This window comes from Lactuca serriola, chromosome 6, assembly GCF_051521515.1.
Source record: "Lactuca serriola cultivar US96UC23 chromosome 6, Lser_US96UC23_V15, whole genome shotgun sequence".
Classification (NCBI taxonomy): Eukaryota; Viridiplantae; Streptophyta; class Magnoliopsida; order Asterales; family Asteraceae; genus Lactuca; species Lactuca serriola.
In genome coordinates this window covers 196,303,706-196,328,859 of record NC_136413.1, presented here as the reverse complement: position 1 = coordinate 196,328,859, position 25,154 = coordinate 196,303,706, and the positions used below count along the sequence as shown (strand labels likewise).

The 25,154-nt window shown below is 36.8% G+C and overlaps 1 protein-coding gene across 4 annotated transcripts in view; it reads left to right on the top strand.

The window, feature by feature from the left end:
* Positions 1-3,456: 3,456 nt before the first annotated feature.
* LOC145057734 (uncharacterized) overlaps positions 3,457-25,154 on the top strand; it is an 83,500-nt gene continuing 61,802 nt past the window's right edge. For 3 of the 4 annotated variants that reach the window (XM_079005613.1, XM_079005616.1, XM_079005615.1), the window contains exons 1-9: positions 3,457-4,464; positions 4,590-4,649; positions 4,762-4,788; positions 4,894-4,920; positions 5,032-5,058; positions 5,151-5,177; positions 5,283-5,309; positions 5,404-5,430; positions 6,098-6,217. In XM_079005613.1, the coding sequence (XP_078861739.1) occupies positions 3,553-4,464; positions 4,590-4,649; positions 4,762-4,788; positions 4,894-4,920; positions 5,032-5,058; positions 5,151-5,177; positions 5,283-5,309; positions 5,404-5,430; positions 6,098-6,217 (1,254 nt within the window). In that variant the 5' untranslated portion in view covers positions 3,457-3,552. The remainder of the gene's footprint in view (positions 4,465-4,589; positions 4,650-4,761; positions 4,789-4,893; positions 4,921-5,031; positions 5,059-5,150; positions 5,178-5,282; positions 5,310-5,403; positions 5,431-6,097; positions 6,218-25,154) is intronic. The other variant, XM_079005614.1, reaches the window with a different exon arrangement.

The following is a 25,154-nucleotide window of genomic DNA, read 5'->3' as shown; positions in this document are numbered from 1 at the left end:
AGCCAAGAAGCCCTAACTTCATCCAAAGAGATCTAGAAAGGAATGAGGCCAAGATCATGAATTGATACCTCAAATGAAGCTAGCTGAGATAGACTTCAGACCCACAAACATTCTTGCCTCCAACTTGTTGATCTTCAAGCTTCTTGCATCAAGGTCTTTTTTCCAAGCTTGAAATTTACACTAATATGGAGCACACTCATGAATTAGGGTTCCTGGACTCTCAAAAGGCTACAAAGGAACTAAGGGAAGCTAATGATCCCTTAAATAGGGTGCCAAACCCCGAAAATTAGGGTTTCACTGTCCAACTCCAACTCGTCGAGTCACTCTTCTGACTCGGCAAGTTGGTCACTTAAACACGTGGACCAAACCCGCTGCTACTCGACGAGTCAGGCAACCAACTCATCTAGTAGATCTTGAATTCATGAGAATTCATAACCATAAATTGGTATTCGAGAATAGGGGCGTTACACTGGGAAGAACACACAACGTAGATTCGAGGATTGAGTCGTGGTGCGTAGCCTCTTATGCGGGGCGTACGAGGGTCAAAATGAAAAACCCTAATTTTAGGGATGGACACTATACAAAGAACATAATGCCAAGATCAGCCTCCCTCTCACCCTTGGACAACTTTCACAAAACCCTAATCCTTCTTGTGTGTTCTTGGAGCTTAGAAGACCATTAGAAGAGTGTTTTGGTGATTTTAAAGAAAATACTCACTTTTAAGATTCATTGAAGAAGCTAGAGGTTTTAGATCCTGAACCTCATCAGCCTTTGGCTCTCATTCAAGGTATAAAGTCTCAAACTTGGTGGTTAATTTCTTAGATCTCTTTTTGGTTGAGTTTATGGACTCTTTTGGTTCCATTGATGAAGTCCCTTGAGTCCATGTTGTTTTTGGAGCTTAGAGTTGCCCTTCTTAGTGTTATTTTGGACCTAGAGTCATAAAGTTGCTATCTTGGAAGTCTTAATGGGTTCATGCAAGAGTTAAGACCATTTTCATGGAAGTAGAGTGCCATTGTTGGAGTTTGGGCTTATGCGGGGTATGTAAAGTCACATAGCCAGTGACTTTATGGGTTTAGACGTGATTTGGGACTCGGATCTGTAGTTTGGACTTATGGCTTAAAGCATTAAGTGCTGAATGGAAAAGTGGGTTTAAGAGGGACGTACGTTGGGCGTACTAGCCATTAAGCGAGTATGTGCGGCATACCACTAAGTACACCCTACGTACTCTGTCTGAGTGGGTTTGCATATTTGGGATTCGGTTTGGGATGTCTTCTTGGGCGGATTGCTGGTGTCTGGTTGGGCCATCTGAGAAAGGGTGTTTTGGACTAGATTTAAGTCATGGGTTTTGGGTAAAGCCCAAGCAAGGGTTTGGGCCTAATTTGGAAGATTGGGCCTTTAGTGAACCTTTTAGGTTTTGGGCTTGGTGGGCCCAATGAGTTGGGTCAGTAGTGAGCCTGATTAGTTGGGCCATGTATGAGGCATAGTGTTGGGTGTAGCCTTGTATAGGATTTGATTATAGTGTTGGGTTGTTTTGACCCAATTAAGGAGTAAGTGCGCAGCAGCAACGTCAGTGTAAGGTTTCTAACATAGTAGTTAAGGTGAGTCTTCTCACTATACATACCTGAGTGGTAATACTGAGTGACCGAAGGGTCTTATTTGAGTTATCGACCAGAGGGTCGTATGTGCTTATATTGAGTTATGTGATATTATGCATTTTATCTTTGTGATATATTCTATATTATTTTGTGCTTTACTGAGATAGGACCGGAGGGTCCAACCCGAGCTATGAGACCGGAGGGTCCTCACCAAGTTGCATAAACGGAGGGTCCATGCCGAGCTATACCCATGAGAGACTTATTATTGTGTATGTGGTATTTTGGGGAACTCACTAAGCTTCGTGCTTACCGTGTTTTGTGATATATGTTTCAGGTACTTTTCATGATCGTGGGAAGACGCCAACTTGATTGTATACACCAGTTAGAGATCATGATTTTGAGGATTCTTGGATTTTATCAAACATTGTTGACTTGTGTTTTGACAACTTATACCTTTTGTGGTGTTTGAGAAATGTGATAATGAGTTTATGTGATCTTAAAAATGAAAATTTTATTTGAAAATTTATAGTGTTAAAAAAAATTTGGGGTGTTTTGGCCTTACCATAGCATACACATGACATGGCATGAACGAAGGTAGGGAATATGCATTATGTATGTGAAATTTGGATAAAGTGCATTATGTATGTGAAAAAATTAGTCCGGTCCCACTAGAATCAATAAATAACATTTATTAGATTCAGATAAAGTGCATTCTGTTATACGTATGCGACATTTGGGCCTGAAATATTTTGTAACAATTTGCTCTTCAAATATAAGGTGCACTAAAGTACGATGTCTTAACCTTTTAATCTATCGGACTATCGCAATCACAGAAGATGAGATAATGGAAAACAAGAAAATTCAGTTACTCAAAAGTCAAAACTAGAAGATAATCAGATTATGGAATCGGAAAACTCAAACCTGGAAAACTCAATTACTCAAAAGTCAAAAAGTGGAAACTAGTCTAAGAGGACATGTCGTTTCAGACTTTCAGTTGAGGCAGAGCCTGAACAAGAATCAATGAATGTCTGAATCACAAAATGAAGAAGGAATAATAGAGAAGATTGCTTAGCACGTGAAATTGTTGATTCTAACGTTAAGCGTGCGTAACAATCGATTAAAGAATAAGTGAATAAGATTTAAAATTTGGGGTCCGTTAGAATTGGGGGCCCTAAGCCATTGGTTAACTTTTCAAGGGGTAGAGTCGGCTCTGACGATATCAGGTGTTGTCCTTCCTCCTTAAGGTCGAGGGTCCTAGTCCCGCCGTGGACATAGGTGGAACTGATGAGTAGTTTATAAATAGATTAGATTTGTCGTTAAAAAAATCTTATTTATTTATTTTTTCTGCAGAAATCTAGATCTATAATCTCATTTACTATCGAAAAATTAAATGAAATTATGTGATATCCGAAAAATCATTTGCATATACTTTGCCAATGAATTGCAAATATAAATTTTAACTTCAAAAATTATGCCGCCCCAAACGACCAGGTGGTAGTGACTAGTGATTATTACTCTTGTTGAGCTTTTATTATTATTATTATTATTATTATTATTATTATTATTATTAGTGAGAAGCCATATGAAAACAAATTGCAATTTCGAAGAGTTTGCAAAAAGTTATCAAAATGCAAGCACCTGAGAACATATGTATGACCTCCAACCACGATGCACGATAAGGAAGATAAGCAACGGCAGGTTCATTTTGTATATTAAACCAAAAAGTCTACTTCTAATGGATCTATATAATATCAATATAAAATTGAAATAACAATAATGAACAATGTGACCTTTCTTTTTTGTTTTTGGGATAAATAGCCACTAGCTTATATAGGCTCATCTTCGTTTACATTCATCAGCATCCCCTTTTAAGCATCAACCATCCTATTGCCTTCTTTCTCAGCATCATTGCTAATATCTTTTTACTTGTACTACTTTGCTCTTCGAGAGGCAAATAATGTCACTCATTCAAGATTTAGATCGCCTTAGAGTAATACCCTTTCGAGAGATCAAGTTGGCCACCAAAAACTTCACAACCATTATTGGGCGGGGCGGATATGGCCCTGTTTATAAAGGAGAACTCTCACATTCTGGTATTCTTACTTCTGTTGCTGTAAAGAGACTAAATATGACCGAATCTGGTCAAGGGCTTAAAGAATTTCTGACAGAGCGACAATTGCTCTCTCGTTATAAACATCCAAACCTGGTTTCCCTTCTTGGTTACTGTGATGAAAGCCATGAAAAAATCCTAATTTACCAGTATGCAGAGCATGGAAGCTTCGACAATTACCTTTATCCGGTCAAAACCAAATGTCCACTCACATGGAAGCAACGTATGAATATATGCGTCGATGTAGCCCGTGGTCTGGATTATCTTCACAACCATGTTGCAGCAAATCATAGAGTTATCCACCGGGATATAAAAAGTGCAAATATTCTTCTAGACCAAAATTGGAAAGCTATGATTGCGGATCTTGGACTTTCCAAAATAGGTCGTGCTAATGAAAATGAGACTTATCTCATTACCAATGCGGCTGGCACAGGTGGTTACTGTGATCCGGTGTACATTAAGACTGGAATATTAACAAAAAAGTCAGATGTTTATTCGTTTGGCGTAGTATTATTCGAAGCATTATGCGGGAGGTTGTGCTTCATGAATGTTATTGGTGAACAAAGACAGCTAGTGCCACTGGCCCAATGCTGCTACGAAGAAGGAAATTTAAATGCAATCATGGATCTTGATTTGAAAGACTCAAAATCCGTGAAGGACTTTTCCAAGATTGCGTATCAATGCTTGAATGATGATCAGAAAGAACGACCCTCAATGGATGTGGTGTTACTGAAACTTGAGAAAGCATTGGAATTGCTAGTAAGTTGAAATTTGTTGAAAATTTAGAAATTCCTTTGTGCCTTTAGTTATATACAAACGAAATAGAATGATCCCATACACCTTTCTACATGGACATTAATGTCTATATCTGCTAAATTTACTAGAACAAAATCATAAAACATTATTTGGTGGCGCAGGACTATGAGGAAGCATGTGAAACGCAAGTAAGTTCAAATTGGTTGAAAATTAAGATGTTTTTGGATCTATATATATGTTAAAATAACTACATTAGTAAATTAATACGCTTCTCTGCTAATTCTTAATTTGGTGATACAGAAACTCGAAGAAGCTATGGAATTGCAAGTATGTACAACTTTATTAAAAATGTTGAGGTTACTTTTGTCTATATATGCTAAATTAAATAGAATAAACTGATATACTTTCCTGAAAATTTGCATGGTGGTACAGAAACTTGTGGTGACAATGCAAGCCCAGGTAAGCTCCAGTTTATTGTAAAATTAGCATGTTCCTCTGTGTCTGTATAGGCTAAATTAACTAAGGTGAATTCATACACTTTTATGTATGAACACTTATTCGGTGATACAGGAATTTGTGGAAGCATTGGTCTTGCAAGTAAGATTAAATTTGTTGAAAGTTAATAGGTTCCATCGTGTATATGCTAATCAACATTCCTAAACTTTTCTGAAATTTTGTTGGTGGTGTAGGAACTTGAGGAAGCTTTGGAATCGGCAGTAAGTTTAAATTTGTTGATAGTTAACATGTTACATTGTGTCAACATATGCTAATTAACTACAATAAACTCATACATTTTTTTGTAATAATGTTTTGTTGTACAGGAAATTGTGGAAACATTGGAATTGCATGTAAGCTTTTGTGTCTTAAAATATTAAGCACCTACGTTAATTAACTACAATAATGAACTCTTACAGTTTTTGTGATGATTTGTTTGAGGTACAGAAACTTGGGGAAATATTGGACTTGCAGGTACTTTCAACTTTATTGATAATTAAAATAGTTTGTTTTTAATATATGTTAAATTCACTATTGAACTCATCCAGATAATTTCTTCTTAGAGGTATCCAATATGATCTCATCCAGATAACATAAATAAGTAATCAGCTATATATATTAGTGTCATTGTAATAAATAATTAACGATGAGCGTGGTGGCTATAGAAAAATCAATTAATTAAGGTTGTAAACATAATCCGCAAATGTTGATCATACCAAGCATCTGCGGACTAAAACCACAGATGTACGTGGAATAGGCTGCCATGGGGAATGCCCGACGTGCCTTGTAATCTTCCTTGGTTGCTCATCGAGGAGCAACTACAGTATCTCGACATAGCAGCTGGTGTATCTCATAGAGCAACTCTGGTGTACACCTCTTGGGCAGTGGTGAGGCATGCATGGGCTTGTAGGCAGCAGGCCTTCGCCCAAAACCTGTTTTAGGGAAACTCGTTATTATAAATAGATCCACATGCACAGAAATTTTCCATTTTCTACGGATGATAATATATGACAGTGCATTTGTTTTTAAAATTTATACTTTTTGTATTATAATTAGTTTGTTTATCATTTTGGCCTACGAAACATCTCATTAATTATACTAAACAAGTTAACATTTATTTTCATGATATTGTTAACTGCAGACGAACTATGCAGTCATTAAAGCCATACAAACGATGACAAATGCTCCTATAGCATATTCTAGCACAGAGGATTTATACAAACATCTATCTACAGGATTCCTTGTCGACGACGGAAAAGTGGTAATTTACTTTGTGTTGCATATTAACCGTATTATTGTGACCTGCGATTTGCTTCTCATACTGATTATGATCAAAAACAAAAATAAAATAAACATTTACACACTCGTACAAGACATAATAGTTATTTGACTTATTTCATAAATCAAGTCTTAAAAAGATGCTAGCATTACACTATAATAAACATATAAATATATAATAGTACGTAGAAAAAAACTTGGTTTAAGTAAGAACTTGAAAAGCAACAGATAAAAATTTCTTTTAAAGGTTATAGGTTCAAATTGAGAGACTTACATAATCATAGTCTGGTTGTTGCTAAAAAACATGATTAGATTACAAAAATGGTCCATGAGGTTTGGGATAATAGGCATATATAGACAACCTTCAAGAAAATGAAGAAACTCAGTCCTTGTGTTTTGTTGATATTACATAAATAGTCCTTCCGATGCACGGCGTCCAAAAAATACCGTAAATCTTTATAAATGACATATTTACCCTTTCCTTTTTCTTTTTTCTTTTTCATTTTTTTGGATTTTAGGATTATTTCACTAAACTGCAAGGGCCATTTAGGTAAGTTACCCTAATATTTATTCAAATGTGATGGAGATGGGAACAAAATCACCGATGCTCTGCTCCCCTGCCTTTGATGATTGTCTTTCCCATTCACCACCATCACCAACATCTTCTCTGTTGATCTTAAGAAGCCTCGATCTTGATACATGAAAAAGAAATTTAGGTTTTTAAGAGAATTAAATAATAATATATCTTAGTTATCATCGTCCAGTGAGTGAGATGCAAAACGGGCAACAAGCTATGTCATTAAGTTTTTTTTATTTTTTTTTTTAATTTTTTTTATGGTAAAGTCAGTTCTTTTGAAGACTACATCCATAGATCTAACGAATATAATATTGTTATGCATGGTCCATTAAGAAGCTTCACCGCATACGACACGATGAAACCAAATGTATCAAATACAAATGGTATGAACACGTGTTAATTTTCCATGTACAAGTTCTCATGTTTGGTGACTTTGTCTATAACATCTAAAGTACTATGTCCTTCCGTGAAACACCCAACCCTCAAGCCCATAATAGGGGATACCCCTGTAAGGGCCATACATGCATGATTACCTCCAACCCATCCAAACAAAAAAGCAACGTCAACCAGTCTAAGGGTTGACCTTCCTTTTGTCGGGTCAGTTAAGAAATTCACAAGTGCCTCTTTCTTGGCGGAGACCCCGACACACTTAAATATGTCAAACAAAACATCCATAACCATATCGTTCCTATATTTGAACCTAGAGATTTCTTTACAATGAAATGCATGCTCTCCAAAAGAATCCAAACATGCCTTGCGACAAACCGGGCATATCTCGTTAGTTGGGAATATTGGGATCATAAGTTGGCAGAGATGGAATGGAAACTTCGGTTTAAGGCCAGTGGTGGTGTTTCTTCGAAGAAGGTAGTAGGAGGTAGGGGGAGAAGGTATGGTTTGGATGGTGGTGTTAATGTAAATCAAATTTAATATAGTAGTAATATCCCCTGGTTTCAGTCTTCAAGGAACAATCAGGTCAACAAAATGATCCCGAATCATGATTAATTATGGCAATGTGTTTTAGCTTATCCTCTTGAGCGATGCAGATTCATACATAGGGGGGATGTCATTTATTAGTTGTTCTAATGTGCGCCGAGAGTTTAGCAATAAATCACCTTATATCCTTCCACATCGGTTTAAATAAGGAAATAACTATTTAGAGATAGACCTCAGTTGAGATCTGGATTATTTTCCAGTGACTACAAATTGACACAAAACATAACAATGGGAATTGGTCCTTTTTCAAGGAGGTTTTGTGGAGGATACAAGTAACCATGGTGTGATGTTCTATTGATGGGATGTTATAGGTAAATAATGCCAGATCTCCAGTGATTTCAAAATTAGGAAGACAAAGGTGAGAGAAGACGATGCACATAAGGTGAATGTAAGATCTCCAATTAGTTGTATAAGCACATAATCTACATAGGTCATGAGATTCTTAAGTGACGGTGTTGGTGGAATCCGACAAGGTCAATTCATCTATTGATGAGTTTTGATACAACATTCGATGTTCCCTTGGGCGAAGCCAAGAATAATGGAGGAAAAGAGTTATTAGAACCCAAAGACTTGAAGCTTATTGTTACTTTTCATTTGAAGTTTCTTTAACCACCTCTGATCTGAATAAGCAAAATGATGGTGTAGGGTGAGGTAGACCTAATCATGTTTTTTCAGAGAACAGAAACAACTCCAGTAGTGATGTAGAAACGCAACAATCCTCATACATCTGTCCTGAACATTGTTTAAGAATGAACAATCTCTATTGTCGTTGAAGATTTGGGTTTGTGACATTTAATTTTGGAATGAGGAAATGAATTCGTAAAATTAAAGGAAGAGAATGCTAGAAAGAGTACATTGGTAAACAGTTCATTTAGCATACATAAATATTAATTAAAAAAGAAATGGGTAAAAAGGTAATTTTACATACACTTAATAGCTCTTTATTTAGATTTAATGGTGTAAGGATGGTCAATGTAATATCGACAAAACACAGGGACCAAGTTTACCCGTTTTCTTAAAGTTAGACTTTGTTTGCCCATTACATCATACCACATGGACCATTTTTGTAATTTACTCTAAAAATATATTAGTAATACTCAAATAGATGTATTACTGGGTCCAGGATATAATAACCATTAATATTTGTTAAAACTAAATAAATGGTCCATGAACTTTGTAAAACATAGCAGTTTTGGTCCTTATGAAAATTTTCTCTCAAAGATGGTCCCTATGTTTCAAAACCTATGCACGATTGGACTTTATACATAACATTATTGAAAATAAAAGTTAAGATTTTATTATATGACTAATATATCCTTGGAGGTTTTTCTTTTATTTAAAAATATGAAAAAAAATAAAATAAATTGTCCCCTTAGAATTCTCTATCTATCTCTCTCTCAAAGAAAGCATAAAGACTTAAACCACCAAATCTTTGTTTCTTTCTCTTTGTCTCTCTCTCTCTCTCACGCTCACTCACTCACTCACACACACACATAAAGACTTAAAATCATCCTTAAGAAAATCGTCCTCCACCCTTTACTTCTCCAACCACGAAACTATAAGGCAGCCATCATCTTTTTCACTAACACACCATTGTTTTCTGAAGACCGTGTTAGTCTCTTTCGTGAAACTCTACAACCTGGCCAAGACAACAATGAAGATTTGAGCTTAGGCGTGATTTCTACTCCATAGAAACTCTAACATTGTTCAAAACCCTAAATACAACCAACATTCTATCGTCATTTTTATTTCTGGAAACCCTATCCGACGATAATGATGTTGCTTGCATCTGAGGACCTCAAATAGTCATCATCATGTTCCCTTCCATCGTCATGTTCCTGTCAGCATGCAATCGTTGAGGCACCCAGACTATCAATTCCACCAATGATTAGAAGGAAAAAAACAACTTCAACTACAAAATTCCAGAAACGTTTTCCATGTCATACATGAGAATACACTATATGGATGCCATTACAGGTAATGTTGGAGAATGTCAAGGCATAAGAGACTAAGGTAAAGTCTTATGTATCTCTTTTTCGAGGACATATTATATTACCATCTTAGTATTACTTGTGACTAATTTCCATGAAGTCATAATATATGTGTAGGTTACTCCAATACTTGATCACTATAAAGTACATGTGGATGATAATCGCATCACTATGTCATATATGTCAATATTGATAATATATTAACACCTAACGTTTGTCTTAATTCATTTCTTCCTTTCTTAATGTATGATCGGTTGTGTAGATTCTGAATACATCAATACAAGGAATCGTAAAACATGCAAATTAGAACACAAAAATGAATCAAATGATCTTGATGTGTCACTAGAATATATTAAGATCTCAAACCAATTAATCATCACTTCATTCTAAATTTCAAAATTTATGAGTTCAATGTATCAAATCAAGAAAATTTAAAACGTCAACAGCATAGCTAATGCTAAAACACTTAGTTTGAGAGTCTTTCTTTTACTTGACTGATAGCTTGTAGTTACTCGCATTTCCTTTCGAAGTTACTGTAATATGTCTCATAACTCTAAGTATAATCTCTACAGGTTAGTATGTAATTATACCACAACATTGATAAACTCCTTCATAAACATAGTATTCTTTGCAACTCCACTAGCTACAATACACTCATATTTGGTTATGGGATTAAATACAGTCTCTGACATGTTACTATTCCAAATCTCCATTATTCTATTTCATAAGAACATGAGTCTTTAATACGAACAAGAATCATTTATTTTAGTTTCAAATTTTCCATCATGTACTCATTGCATTGATTTCTTCCTTTTTTTTTCAATAATCAAGGGCATTATCAAAAACTTATGATTACTCTTAGCTGCTTTCCTTTTGGTATTTTTCCAGAATGATCCTAATATCAAATTATCATGCATACATTATACAAAACATCATAATCCGTACATAATACACGTGATTATCATATATATATATATATATATATATATATATATATATATATATATATATATATATATATATATATATATATATATATAGTTGTTATGTTAATTAACATATTATTGGAACTAGGACACTTAAGTCAACTTAGTCATAAACTACTCTACACAAAATAAACTCCTTTTGGAATTCTTTCACTCACTTCAAGTACTATCAGTGTACATTATGCCTTAATTATTTTATCCCTTTGAGAGATCTATATCTATAGATCTTTCATGTTTTCATAAAAAAAATTCCTAGTCAAGGCCTTATAATTTGTTATGTAGGGCTATCATTACACATGAACACCATACAACCTTAAATATACTTAATCTTTATCTTCATTCTTGATAAAATGAAACATCTTTGATTTTGTAATCACAACATTGATTCCAGCTTCAAGATGCTTATTTGAGTCCATCAATAGCCCTCTAAAGCTTACACATCATTTAGGTTGTACAAAAACTCTTAGGCGGTGCCATGAACACGTCCTACGTAAATATTTCATTAATGCAGGTAGTTTCCATCTAATCGTTACAACAGGCATGTAAATAATTGTCATAATTGGACTTAATTTATGTAACTTCATTCCATGTTGATCTTAGAAACCTTTATTACTATCATGTAGTTATAAGTTTATCAATCAAGTGTATACTTGATTATCATGCATAAAGTGCATCTTTATAGGCTCCTTTCATTAAGAATGCTCCGAATCCGTCATGGATTTTTGATAGATTACTAGACTCAAACTGATATGTTGTAATTTATCACCATCTTATAAGTATAAACCATATATTCATGGTGTACTATTCACTCTATTAATCGGATGGATAAGAGTTAATATTGTGTCAGACTCTTCACAAAAAACTTTGTGAATGTTCAACAGGCTTCAATACCTTTTTTTTGAGAACTAATGCCAATATTAGGTTATTTATTGACTCTTGAAATCTTTCATGATGAATTAGGATCATGTGTGTGTGGGTGTGTAAATATATATATATATATATATATATATATATATATATATATATAATGTAGGAATAATACCTCTTGAGTAACAAAAACCTTATTCTAAGTAGTGTATAAATCTCATAGAATAAATGGCACTACTCTCATCTAAGCTTAATCCTCACATTAGATATAACCCTTACAAATCCTAAACTTTCAAATTTTGAAAAATATCGTTAATTCATATTTTGAAGTATGTTACTAAAACCATTTTTTCGGTACAAGGTTAAGACTTTGTTCCAAACTTCCTGGTATAATTCCATAAATTATATGAAAATAGAATGTGATTCATCATAAATCCTATCAAGTAGTGATTTTTAAATTCTTTCATCTATACCACCAAAGATGGTGTCCCATAGAGAGATAGTCATGAAACAACTTCACAACTCCATATATGATCACTAAATTGAGTAAGATTCACATTATCCCTATTGAATTTGAGAATCTTATCCTTTTTTATCGTTTCCTAAAAACCCTAAATATTTCAAGGTTTAACATAAACATATCTTAGTTATACATGACTTTAAATACACCTTCGCATGGAGTTTTTTCAAATGTCACAAATATGGTGGCCATATGTTCTGGGTATGTACTACTACCCAATAGTGGATGTAGTACATGTCCTCTTGATCCCTAGAATGACGTGCCTTAGAATAACTCTTTTCCAACTGGCGATTTTTCTTTTTTCTTCTTTTGATACCTCTTTATAACTTAGACTTTACATATGGAATTCTATAGTCTTCATTCTAACATGGAATTTTGGATATGATACACGGGTGCTCTGTAACATCTCAATAAACTCATCAAAATAAAGAGTTAGTGATTCTAGGGTAATGTTGACTCCCAACTAATGAGGTTGCCCAAAACCCATAAATGGTCCATGTAGTCCCTCATTTTAAAGAAATGGGGGAGCAACTCATTCTCCATCTTGCAATTTACATCCATTAAGAGTTTTACATACTCTTAAATGTTCTTCCCAATCCAATTCATGGAACATTCCATTGAATTGTTTGATGACGTTATAGACACTCGTGTTTCTAAATCACTTTCAATGTTCAGGAAGCAATATGTCTAGCATAAAGTAAGCTACCTACTTTGAGTCTTTTAAATAAATGTGTAGTCTACTGCATTTAGCTAAGTAATTATTTTGTATTGGTTCCTCAACCACACAAAGATTATTTTGTAATTAGAGTAGAACTCTCAGCTTACAGAACCATCAAAAATAATTAATCTCAACAAGCTTGTCTTTATCAAGGGGACTTCACACTGCAAAATTTGAATAAAAAGACTTTTGTTTGATATCATCTATAAAATTCGAAACATTTATTAGTAATTTTAAAATATACATTATAAAAGTAATTACCCAAAATTATTGTGTCAAAGGATAAGATCCATGTCTCACTTCTAGTTGTGAAGAGGTATCTCGTAATCATGAAGAGAGGTTAATTAGTTACGTGAAACTATTTACCAATTCTAGTCAATGTGGTATACGTGTCAGATTCATTAACATTTAATAATATAAATTATAGCATGTTTATCCCTCTACACATATTTTTTCTTATAATGGGTATATCGCGTATCACAAGTTTAGATAATAAACTACCTATTAAAACATATGTGACATACGACTCGAGACTTTCGTGTATCTTCATTAACATTTCGCCCTCCTGAAGCTCAACCGACATGTTTGGATAATGCACTTTGTTGGGTTATATTCAAATATTGTCTATAAAAAAACTGTGAGTTTAGCAACGGAAGGATTTTAAAATGAATAAACTTAAAACCATTCTAACCCACTCATGATCATTTTGCAAAGCATGAAGAGATTAAAACAATCATTGAAGGAAAAAGAACTACAACCTTTGAAGACTTTGTTTCCTCTCAGGATGTTGGAAGTTGAGAAAGTTAGGAAAAATCTCCAAAGTAGAAGCTCTTTACTATGTATCCACCAAGCAAGGGTAAGCTACTTCAAGATGCACGTCTTCACTTGTAATAAGCACTTCTGAAGCCAGTAATAACTAATACCAAATTAATCTTAAGGACAAGTAACTTATAAACACTCAAAGTGGGCACAAAAATTGCAAGACCAAGAGATGGAATGAGAGCCTCCATCTCTCGGCTTTTAGAGAGAAAAAGATGGGAAGAATCACTTGAAAAACTAGCAAGTTTTTGGTCACACCTTAAGAAGGACGATATCAAAGTAAGGACATATAAGGAAAGCATGGGAGCAATATAAATCAAACAAGCCAACTTCTACCACTTGACATCATAGAGATGACGGAAGCTTTTGTATCCTTTACACTCAAGGTCATGACTAGCATATATATATATATATATATATATATATATATATATATATATATATATATACAAACCACTTTATATAAATGGACTACTATAGGTCCAAAAAAGATGTACACAACTTATAAATTCATAATTATGATTTACTAGTTGTTTTCTCTCTATAAAATATTGTTTCCATATATAATAAATTTTCCAATTGTATACAAGTGTTGATTATATTTATTAGTAATTTGTTTCTAATAAATAATCAAAAGTAGTAACTTAGTGTAAGGTGTGACCCTATAGGATCATATGTCATTAGCAAATATCACTCTATAATGAATGTTGGCATAAAGATCTTTTCAATCTCCCACTTTCATAAGACTGATCATATATTGATATAGAAAGTGGTGAACGTCTAGCAATATTTTACTGCTCCCAATAACATACAACGAAGAATGTCATTCATCAAAATCGAATTCCTAAAATCTCAAAGCTACAATTTATATATAAGTTAAGTTTATAAGATATGCATTTGTTGGAAAGATCCTATTGCACATGAGATTTGGATCACAATCAATCTCATTTAGTGTTCAACTTTAGGTAATGTGAATTATATGTCTAGCTCTTAACACATAAAAGGAACAAATCCCATCTTGGCTACATACCACTCTTGTATGATTCAAACGACACCTACCAATGGCCTTTATAAGTGTCTAGTCAAAGAACAAAATTTAACCATGTCAAAGTATAATGCTCCATACACTTAAGTCCCAATATATATCTCAAGTATTAAGGATACAAATATAGTACCTTTAATCATTTATCACTCCCGATAGTGATCCATGAAGAGATCTTGATATACGTCATGTCCATACTTGTTCTCTGATAAGTAACTATGAATTTTGGTTACAACCCTTTGCCCACTTTCATCTTATTAGAGTCAACAAATTCACTTCATATTAGTGTTGCTTCATAATTGCACCTATAATTATGACTGACTATGAACTTTTAGAATAATTATATTATTCATGTATTAAACACTTTAATACAGAATACAACTAGTATTAATGTGAAGATCATATCCCCATATATAAAAACAATATAACAGTTGTTATCACAATGTTCCATTATCCAAATACTAAATTCAAATCAAATCCCATTTATAGAACAAGATTTTCCTGTCACTCAATCCTCACCTTTCATGCTTAACTTAAAGCAAGGACTTTATTAATGGGTCTGACGAAATTTAATTTGGGTGAATTCTATGATTATGATCATCTCCATATTTAACTTTATTCTAAGTATAGTTAGATATCTTGGAGAATATGAATATTGTTCTTATGTAACTAAGATTTCTTAGCTTGATTAAGTATAATCTTTAAGTCATAGAAGATTTCTAGGTTATTCTTGAATGGAAGGAGTCAACTTAGTTTTCAATAAACTCATTCATTTAATCATATTTGATGGCATCTTCTAAAGTATCAGTGTATTATGATTTTGTAGTAGCTTATGCAATTATGTTTTTTTCGAGCCAGTTCCAACAAACCTCATTCTTCATTCATAATGAAGTCATAACTCAATTATAATTCATAATTTAATCTATATGTTTTAAAGTTAGCATCTTATGTAGCTTTTATAAAGATCTTCGAAACTGACTAATTCACATACATTCTAAGTATTTCTTAAATACTCTAAGAATGTTCTTATATTCATCTAATGACTTTCCTATGTATTTAATTGGTATCTTATTATATGTTTTTAACATAATCATATACGTAGTCTTGTGCATAATACGACATAAATGATGGATTCATTTATTAAACCAAATAGGACGTAAATCATTTTATCTAGCTGAAACCTATGTGCTAGGTCATTTTCACGCTAGCTCAAAATTGGTGGCATGTGGCAATGCCAAGAGTCCTTCAAAGGAATCTTGTATATTAATCTCGTTCAAGATATTGTTAGCATATGCATAAAGATTTAAAACTTTAACATTCATCTTTATTGATCTCCATATATTTTACATTTTAAGAATGTATCTTTTCATTCCTAAGTCCTTCATCTTAGAAACATTTTTCGAGTCAAGGCAAAAGAGTCTTGCATAGTCGGAATGTGATTTCTTATGCTTAAGTATGTCTCATTCATACAAGATTAGGAATATCACTATGTTCCCACTATTCTTAATAAACACAGATGTTATCTTCATTTTGATGCAAAAACATACCTTGTATTTTCATAATAAAATGATGATTTTAACCTTGGGATGTTGGTTTTATATCCACAAATGGATATTAATGCTTACACATTTTTTTAGGATATCTTGGATTAGGAAAACCTCTAGGCTAATCTATATAGACATATTCAAGTAGGTGTGTATTATGAAAAGCGGTTTTTCTTGATATCTTTTTGCCATATATCATAATGATAATATGTAGCTATGCTAAATAATATCCTAGTTGATCTAATCATAGCTGCTTGAGAAAATATTGATCATAGTCAACGACATGAGTATGAGAAAAACCTTTTATAACAAGTCTTGCTAAATGTGCATAGATCTCCATGTTTGTTTTATTTACAAAGGAATCATTTACTCCTTTTAGTCTTACTATAGGGATGACAATTAACCAAGCCCATACTTTATTATTTTTATACATGGATTACATCTCAATTTTCATGAATCTAAGTCTATTATCAAGTTTAAAGTCTGGTATAACATTTTGGTAGTTCTTGGATTTGCCAGAACCCATCAAGAAGAACTCATAAGTTGGATATTCCAGATTTCTCATGTTATAGATGGTCTCTACCATATATGCGAAATGTTTCTGTAATGCCCCATTTTCACAACCAAATATTTTCATTTTTATTAAGTTAAAACTCCACATTATAAAATTTGTGTTAACAAAACTATTTGTTCCAAATTACATTTGTTGAAAACAAGAGTAATATAACAACCCGAAATCTTCATTAATGTAGATGAATGTGTACAGTCACGCCTTCACCTTCCCACGATTACCGATGATACCTGAAAATAATTACAATTAGGTAAGCATGAAGCTTCGAGAGTTCCCTCGAAATAACCCATACAAAAAATATATAAGCATGCATATCGGGTCCTCATTCAGCAGACTGGATTACCCCTATGCACAAGGCATAAGTCAAGATTTCCCTCTCGGCCCTCAACATATGTCTGGATTGCTCATGAACCCACAACATAAGTCTGGATTTCCCTCCCGCTCCTCAACTTATATTTGGATTGCTACTGAGCCCACAACATAAGTTTGGATTGCCTTCCTGACCCTTAGCTTATATCTTGATTGCTCCCAATCCCACAACATAAGTCTCGATTGCCCTTCCAGACCTCAACTTATATTTGGATTGCTCCTTAACCAACATCATAAGTCTGGGTTGCTCCCGAGCCCACAACTTATATTTGAATCGCTCCCGGTTTTCTCGGCCTACAACACAAAGTGGTACCACCTCAACCTAACCATACTATGTCGAAATATGCAACAGATAAACATATAATTAGCAAACAGATAATAAGGAAGATTTACCAATCTAAAAGATCACTACAGTATAGCAACATCCTATACACAATGATACATAACCAACTCCGCAAATAATGCGTAACCATATGTACCTAGTGGTGAGATTGACGCCCGGACAGATGATCCTACTCTAGAGCCACAACCAAACAAGGAACGAGAAATAAAGCATAGATCAAGAGTCCTCGTTCTATCTTGCATAACTACATAAAGTCCCTAGGGCATCCCTATAGTAAATGATAACCAAAACTAGTGGGCCCACATTGGTGCCTTCGACCCACGGATGCAGTGAGGAAAACTCACCTAAAATGAAGAGCCCAAAATATTGCGACATGCTTCCCTTTTTGCATTGCTTTCTACCATAATCCATTTAACACCAAAATCTGGAAGAATTTTAATCAACAACCCAAATACTTGAAGTTGGACCGAAACTCAAAATGGTCAAAAAGTTAACTGTCAATGGTCAACGAATGTCAACTGGCAACTGCCCCTCACGATGTGACCATCTAATGCTCACGTCGTGAGCTACTAAGGACAAAACAATTGAGACTCCTTGATCCTCACAATGTGGCAGGCATATCCTCACATCATGAGATCTTTATGAATTACATTTTGATGAATAAAACCCTTTAATTGATTAAGCCACTAATCTATCTTTTCTAGAAGGCTTCCTAACACCCTAAAGACCATAAAAATTGATGCTATAGGGTCTTGCATGTACAATACAAGACTTGAGTTCAAAGTAGGGAATACATGAAGAAAATCAGTTCAAATCCTCAATCTTAAGTGCAAACATCACCCAAACATCAGATCCACCACATATAAACACCAATGGACTCTATGGATGTAACGCCCCAAAAATACGAGCAAAAAATTTATTTTTTAAAACATGTACTTAGCAAAACATTAGGAATAAAACGTTCAACGATCATATCATTTCATAAAAGATATCGTATGTCTGGAAAACATTTTTATAAAACATAATAGTGTCAGAGTACATATCCCCAGGAAGATCTCATAATGCGGAATACAAGGCATGTGTGTGATGGGCCGCTACCGCGCCAGCTCCTTCCCCTTCGAAGAAGAGGTACCAGAAACCAAAACTGAAAAATGTAAGCACAAAGCTTCGTGAGTTCCCCCAACATACCACATACCATACAATCACATAACATACATATATTGTCAGGCATATCTGGGTGCCGACCTACCCTTTGGGTCCTCTCGACCGGACACTGTCTAATATATCTGGGAGCTGGCCTCCCCTTCAGTCCTCTCGACCAGATACTAACCAGCATATCTGGGAGCATGCCTCCCCATCGGTCCTCTCGACCGGATACTGACTAGCATATATGGGTGCTGGTCTCCCCTTCGGTCCTCTCGACTGGGTACTGGGGACTATTTCACCCCCTACTACTACCACATAACACATATATCACATAATCTATCTAGCATGGCTGGGCATGACCACCCCTTCGGCCCTATCGACCGTTAATCTGGGGGACTATCTCCCCCTATTGTTACTAGCACATATCATTATATCATACTAGCACAATAACATATCACAGGTAGTAGCAACCCTAGATGAATATCACAGAGACAATCATCTATCATACAACTCCTACTGGTGGGCCGACATTGTGGCCGTAGACCTACCGCTACTGGAAGGTAACTCACCTCAAATTAGCTGTTGCTGCTGCTGCCCCAGAAATCCTTCGGCTATAATTCCCACAAAACACTTAGTCAAATACTGCTAACCGACCTCAGGGTAAAATGACCATTTATCCCAAACCATACCAAGAGTCAAAGTCAAAGTCAACTTCCAGTTCACATGGACCGATCCTAACGCATATACACAAGGCACATATCAATATCATAACATCATAAAAAATAAGATAGAGGGAAAGAATCATACCCGTCACCACATTGGGTGCGGCGCGTGCCTCCTCGGTAGTCAGCTGAAACGCCCGGCTCCTCACCACTGGAGCCTCTGCCTTGCCCTACCGGCCATCTGTAATCCGCAGGGTAGCTGGAGCTGGCGCCTTAACCGGTGTTAATGCTGTCAACTGGGGGCAATTGGCCTTCTTGTGGCCCCTCTGGTTGCAGTGGAAACATAGCAACTCCGATGTGTGAATCACACGTGTAGGGGCGGTACAATCCCTACTGAAGTGCCCTAACTTGCCGCACTTGTAGTAGCCTGACGATCCCAACTTGCATGCTCCCTCGTGCGTCTTGCTGCATTTCCTGCAGTGGCCCCGCCCCTGTTGGGCTTTCGGCCCCGCATCTGGTCCCTTGGGCTTCTTCCCCGAAGCCCCCATAAGATACCCCTCCTCCGCCTTCCTCTTCCGGATGTGCTCCAGATCTATCTCCCTCTCCCTTGCCCTGACAATCATAGAGTCCAGGGTAGGGCAAGCTGAAAAACTGACATGCTCCCGAATATCAGCTCGTAGCATGTCATGATAGTGGGTCCTCCTCATATCCTCATCACCCACGTACTGGGGCACCAGCAACGCCCTCTCCCGGAACTTGGCGGTGATCTCCGCCACAGTCTTCGTCGTCTGTCTCATATCTAGGAACTCCCTGGCAAGCTGCTGAAGCTCGACAGCCGGCGCAAACTCTGCCCTGAACCTGGTCACGAAGTCCGACCAGGTCATAGCCTCGACAACCGAGGATTCCAACGAGTCACCAACAGACTCCCACCAATCCCTAGCTCGATCTCTCAAACGTCCTGCTGCATATCTCACCTTCGACCCCTCAGGGCAGAAGCTAGTCAACTGTGCAGACTCAATGTCTGCAATCCATCTCCTGGAAGCTATGGGGTCCTTTGCCCCGTGAAAATCTGGCGCACCACTGCCCCATAAGTCCTTGAAGGACAGTGTGCGAGATCCCGACTAGCCAGATGCCATGTCGCTCCTGAATGCCCTGAGGCGATCCTCCATCAACTCCAATATCCCTTCCTTGATCGACCCGAAGATAATGGGGGTCGACTCAAGGATGCCTCTGGTGATCTCTGACGCGATGAACTCGCGTAGCCCCTCATCCACTGGCTCGGAACCTGATCCCGAACCCGATCCCTCTCCTGTACTGCCAACTGCTGGCCTCGAGCGTAGTACCACCGTTCTGAAATACATAAATAATAATCGTTAGCGATACTGATACCTTTGTAGGGATTACACCTACTACAAGTTCCTTGGTCTTATCTTGGCCTTCCTCGATTCAGGTACGGATCCTCTGCTTTCAGTAGTACGGGCCCATACTACCTTCCACATCTATCCGTACCTTCTCCAAGGACTGCCTTGACTCCACCAGGTCCCTTTCACTACCGCTGATCACTGCTATACTCATCCTAGGCTTGCCCTAGGAAAATCTCTAACTCCACCCTACCCGGTCCTCAGCTGCTGAAGGCCTCCTTGTAATGCCAGTTATCCATTACCTGAATACCATCACATGTGGTGAGGCTCAGATAATCATTCGAGTAACAGACTCGGCTCTACAACGGTTAGACTCAGACAAGAGCTGCGCAATAGAGCCAAATCCAACACTCTAAGATTATTCAACCCTGATCACATGTGACGTGACGTATTCACCTAATGTCTAACTCCCATAACTCAGAGTACCACAAAGCACAAAGAAAGCAACATTCAGACAACAGGAAACAATCTGAAGCAAATCCTTCCTCATAAAGAGAAACTGACTAGCATACAATGCTAAACTCATACTATCAGGCATAACCTAAACGAGCTATCCTACTGCCGTCTACTCAATTCTAGCATGCAATTTTCATACACTGAAGCACATAAAGCAGGCACATAAGGCATCACTCCTAGATCCTTAGTCCTATTCTAGCATGCTGTTCTACTGAAACTGATAAACATAAAAACTTTTATGGGTACTTTGGGGAATACTTACTTGAGCTCGGCCGGTCGCGCACATAACACACTTCGTTCCTTCTTAAAACTCTTTACTTAGCTTTTTAGAAAATATTTTCTTCTTTAAAATCTTTTAATCCCTCGATTTGAGTTCAGACACCCCCGAAGGTGTGTCCGAATCCCTCAAACCAAGGCTCTAATACCAACTTGTAACGCCCCAAAAATACGAGCCAAAAATTTCGTTTTTAAAACATGTACTTAGCAAAAAATTAGGAATAAAACGTTCAACGATCAAATCATTTCATAAAAGATATTGCATGTCTGGAAAACATTTTTATAAAACATAATAGTGTCAGAGTAAATATCCCCAGGAAGATCTCATAATGCGGATTACAAGGCATGTGTATGATGGGCTGCTACCGCTCCAGCTCCTTCCCCTTCGAAGAAGAGGTACCTGAAACCAAAACTGAAAACTGTAAGCACAAAGCTTAGTGAGTTCCCCCAACATACCACATACCATACAATCACATAACATACATATATTGTCAGGCGTATCTGGGTGCCCGACCTACCCCTTCGGTCCTCTCGACCGGATACTATCTAATATATCTGGGAGCTGGCCTCCGCTTCAGTCCTCTCGACCGGATACTGACCAGTATATCTGGGAGCATGCCTCCCCTTCGGTCCTCTCGACCGGATACTGACTAGCATATCTGGGTGTTGGTCTCCCCTTCGGCCCTCTCGACCGGGTACTAGGGACTATTTCAACCCCTACTACTACAACATAACACATATATCACATAATCTATCTAGCATGGCTGGGCATGACCGCCCCCTTTGGGCCTATCGACCGTTAATCTGGGGGACTATCTCCCCTAACTGTTACTAACACATAACATCATATCATACTAGCACAATAACATATCACAGGTAGTAGCAACCCTAGATGAATATCACATAGAAAGTCATCTATCATACAACTCCTACTGATGGGCCGACATTGTAGCCGTAGACCCACCGCTACTGGAAAGTAACTCACCTCAAAGTAGCTGCTGATATGCGTGGGAACTGACTGTCTTCTGCTGCTGCTGCTGCCCCGGAAATCCTTCGACTATAATTCCCACAAAACACTCAGTCAAATACTGCTAACCGACCTCAGGGTAAAATGACCATTTACCCCAAACCAAACCAAGAGTCAAAGTCAACGTCAACTTCCAGTTGACACGACTCGCCGAGTTGGCTTGCCAACTCGCCGAGTCCCTATCCCTTTGTCTGACCATAATCTCGTCTCTACTCGTCGAGTTAGGCATTGACTCGACGAGTTTTCCTTCTAACCAAAGTCCAATAGTCCTTCATCCTACTCGCCGAGTTGTATGAACGACTCGTCGAGTTCATCTTCATCCGAAGAACACTCTATGCTAAGACTCGCCGAGTTGTATGAACAAATCGCCGAGTCTGTTCTTGAGGCAAAAAGATTGCCTTGAACTCGCCGAGTCAAGGCATTGACTCGTCGAGTTCCTTCACAAGTGAGTCTAGCTTCCGACCCACTGAGTCACACCCCATGACTCACTACTCCACCCCGCAAACACGAAAAGGGTGGGGGGAAACTCGGGACTCGCGACTCGACTCGCCGAGTCCGATGAACGAATCGCCGAGTTTGTCACATGCAATTACTATATACTCGATTTTGCTTGAATCCAGCTCATGTCATTCATAGATCTGGGTTTCTAAGGCTTGATTAACACGTAAAGTTTCCAACTTTACCTGTAAATAATCACCAATGAAGATTTTAGGGCTCAAAATGCACTAAAAGAGTAGATCTACGGCTTTCATGCAATATGGCTCCATAAAGGCAGTAGATCTGAGCTCCTAGAGCTCAATCATGCCTAGATCTAAAGGTTAATCAACTTATTACAAACCCTATTTCATACTCAAGCTTGGAAATGGCTCAAGGAGGACTTTAATGGAGCTTCAAAGGGACTATAAGCATGAAAACAGAGGGAAACTTAGTTATACCTCAAGGAAATCACTGAAGTAACACCAAGATGCTTGGCCTCCTTCTTCTCTTCTTGATCTACTCTCCTTTCCTCTCAAAATCAGAAACCAGGTGCTACAATGGACCCATAAAGTTGCTAACTTTATGGATTCCCAACATTCTAACTCATCTAACCATGGATTATCATGCACAAAACCTTAGATCTAGCAATAAGGAAATCATAAAGCTTGAATCTTGGTTACTCACAATGGTCTAAAGATGTTGCTAGAAGATGCAACTGAAGCCTCTAAGCTTAATCTATGTTCCAATAGTGATATCTTCTTCTTCAAGCCACCAAAATACCACCAAAAGGTTAAAAAAATCACAAGGAGAGTCTACGGCAAGGGTTTTCTATGTTTGTGGACGAAGGAGGCTGTTAAGGAATCCTAAAATGAAGTTTATGGGGGTTTAAATACAAAGGAAGCCTTTTCCTACTAAATCTTAAAAAGTGTTTTATCTGCTTTTAAGTTTGTGTGTGTATTCGAAATACAAATGATAGAGATTAAGGCATAATTCCAAAAGGGTAGAGGAAGATAATTTCCTCCAATTACAAAAGTAAACCATATCTACTATGGTTTAGTTCATCCTTTTTTATCTCTAAGGCTTTAGATGGTTCTACTAATCTGTATCTCAACTTTTTATTTGAAAACTTCAACAAATGTTTCACAATTATCTTTTATCATATAAAATAGAATTTCAACAACTATAATTGTTAATAAAGTTGATTGGGTATAGTGTACTAAATATATACATTCATTAGAAGGAGTCCTACATCACAATGTATAGTTCTTTATGGATTATTTTCTCTATAGTTTAGTGAAAATATAATTGTAAATCTTTTATATGTAAAAAATATTCACATATGTCAAACAAACTAATTTATTTCCTTTCAAAAGTTGATTTCTTGAAGTTGGAAACCCTGAAAATTAGGGTTTTCACACTCGGCTCCTACTCGTCGAGTAGCGTCCCCCCAACTCGTTGAGTAGACTCTAAAAATCACGCGACCATCTCAATCTCTACTTAGCGAGTTGGGATCTCCAGCTCGTCGAGTTTCCCTAACAAAATGAATATAATTTAATTAAATATTATAATTGGGAGTCGGGATGTTACATTCATGCAATTGTAATGGGCTTCCCCAATGGTCATTCATACATATGCCACAGGCTACCCCGGGGTCCTCCATTTAAGTTTCACCAAGACAATTAGTATCATACACAATCCAGTGGGCGGACATTGTTGCCTTTGACCCACGAATACAATAAAGAGACTCACCCCTCAAATGATAATCAACTGCTACTGCTATCACCACCAAAAATATGGATGCTAAACACAACCTATATAGTGACACAAGGTAAACCCTTAATTATACTTCCAAAACTAGGAGTTTAACCAAAAGTCAACTCAAGTCAAAAGTCAATGGTCAAAGCCAACAGTTAAAGTTGACTTTAGTCGACTGCCACGTCGTAGCCATCCATGACCACGTCGTGGCCCATAAACGACAACACATACGGGGATTTTCCCAGTCGCCATGCTGTGGTGACCTAAGGCCAGGTCGTGGGCACTGGGTTCCTAACAACTTAATGGACTATACCGTTTCCTTCAATTCTAAGAGCTCCAAAGCTCAGACCTACTCCTTCC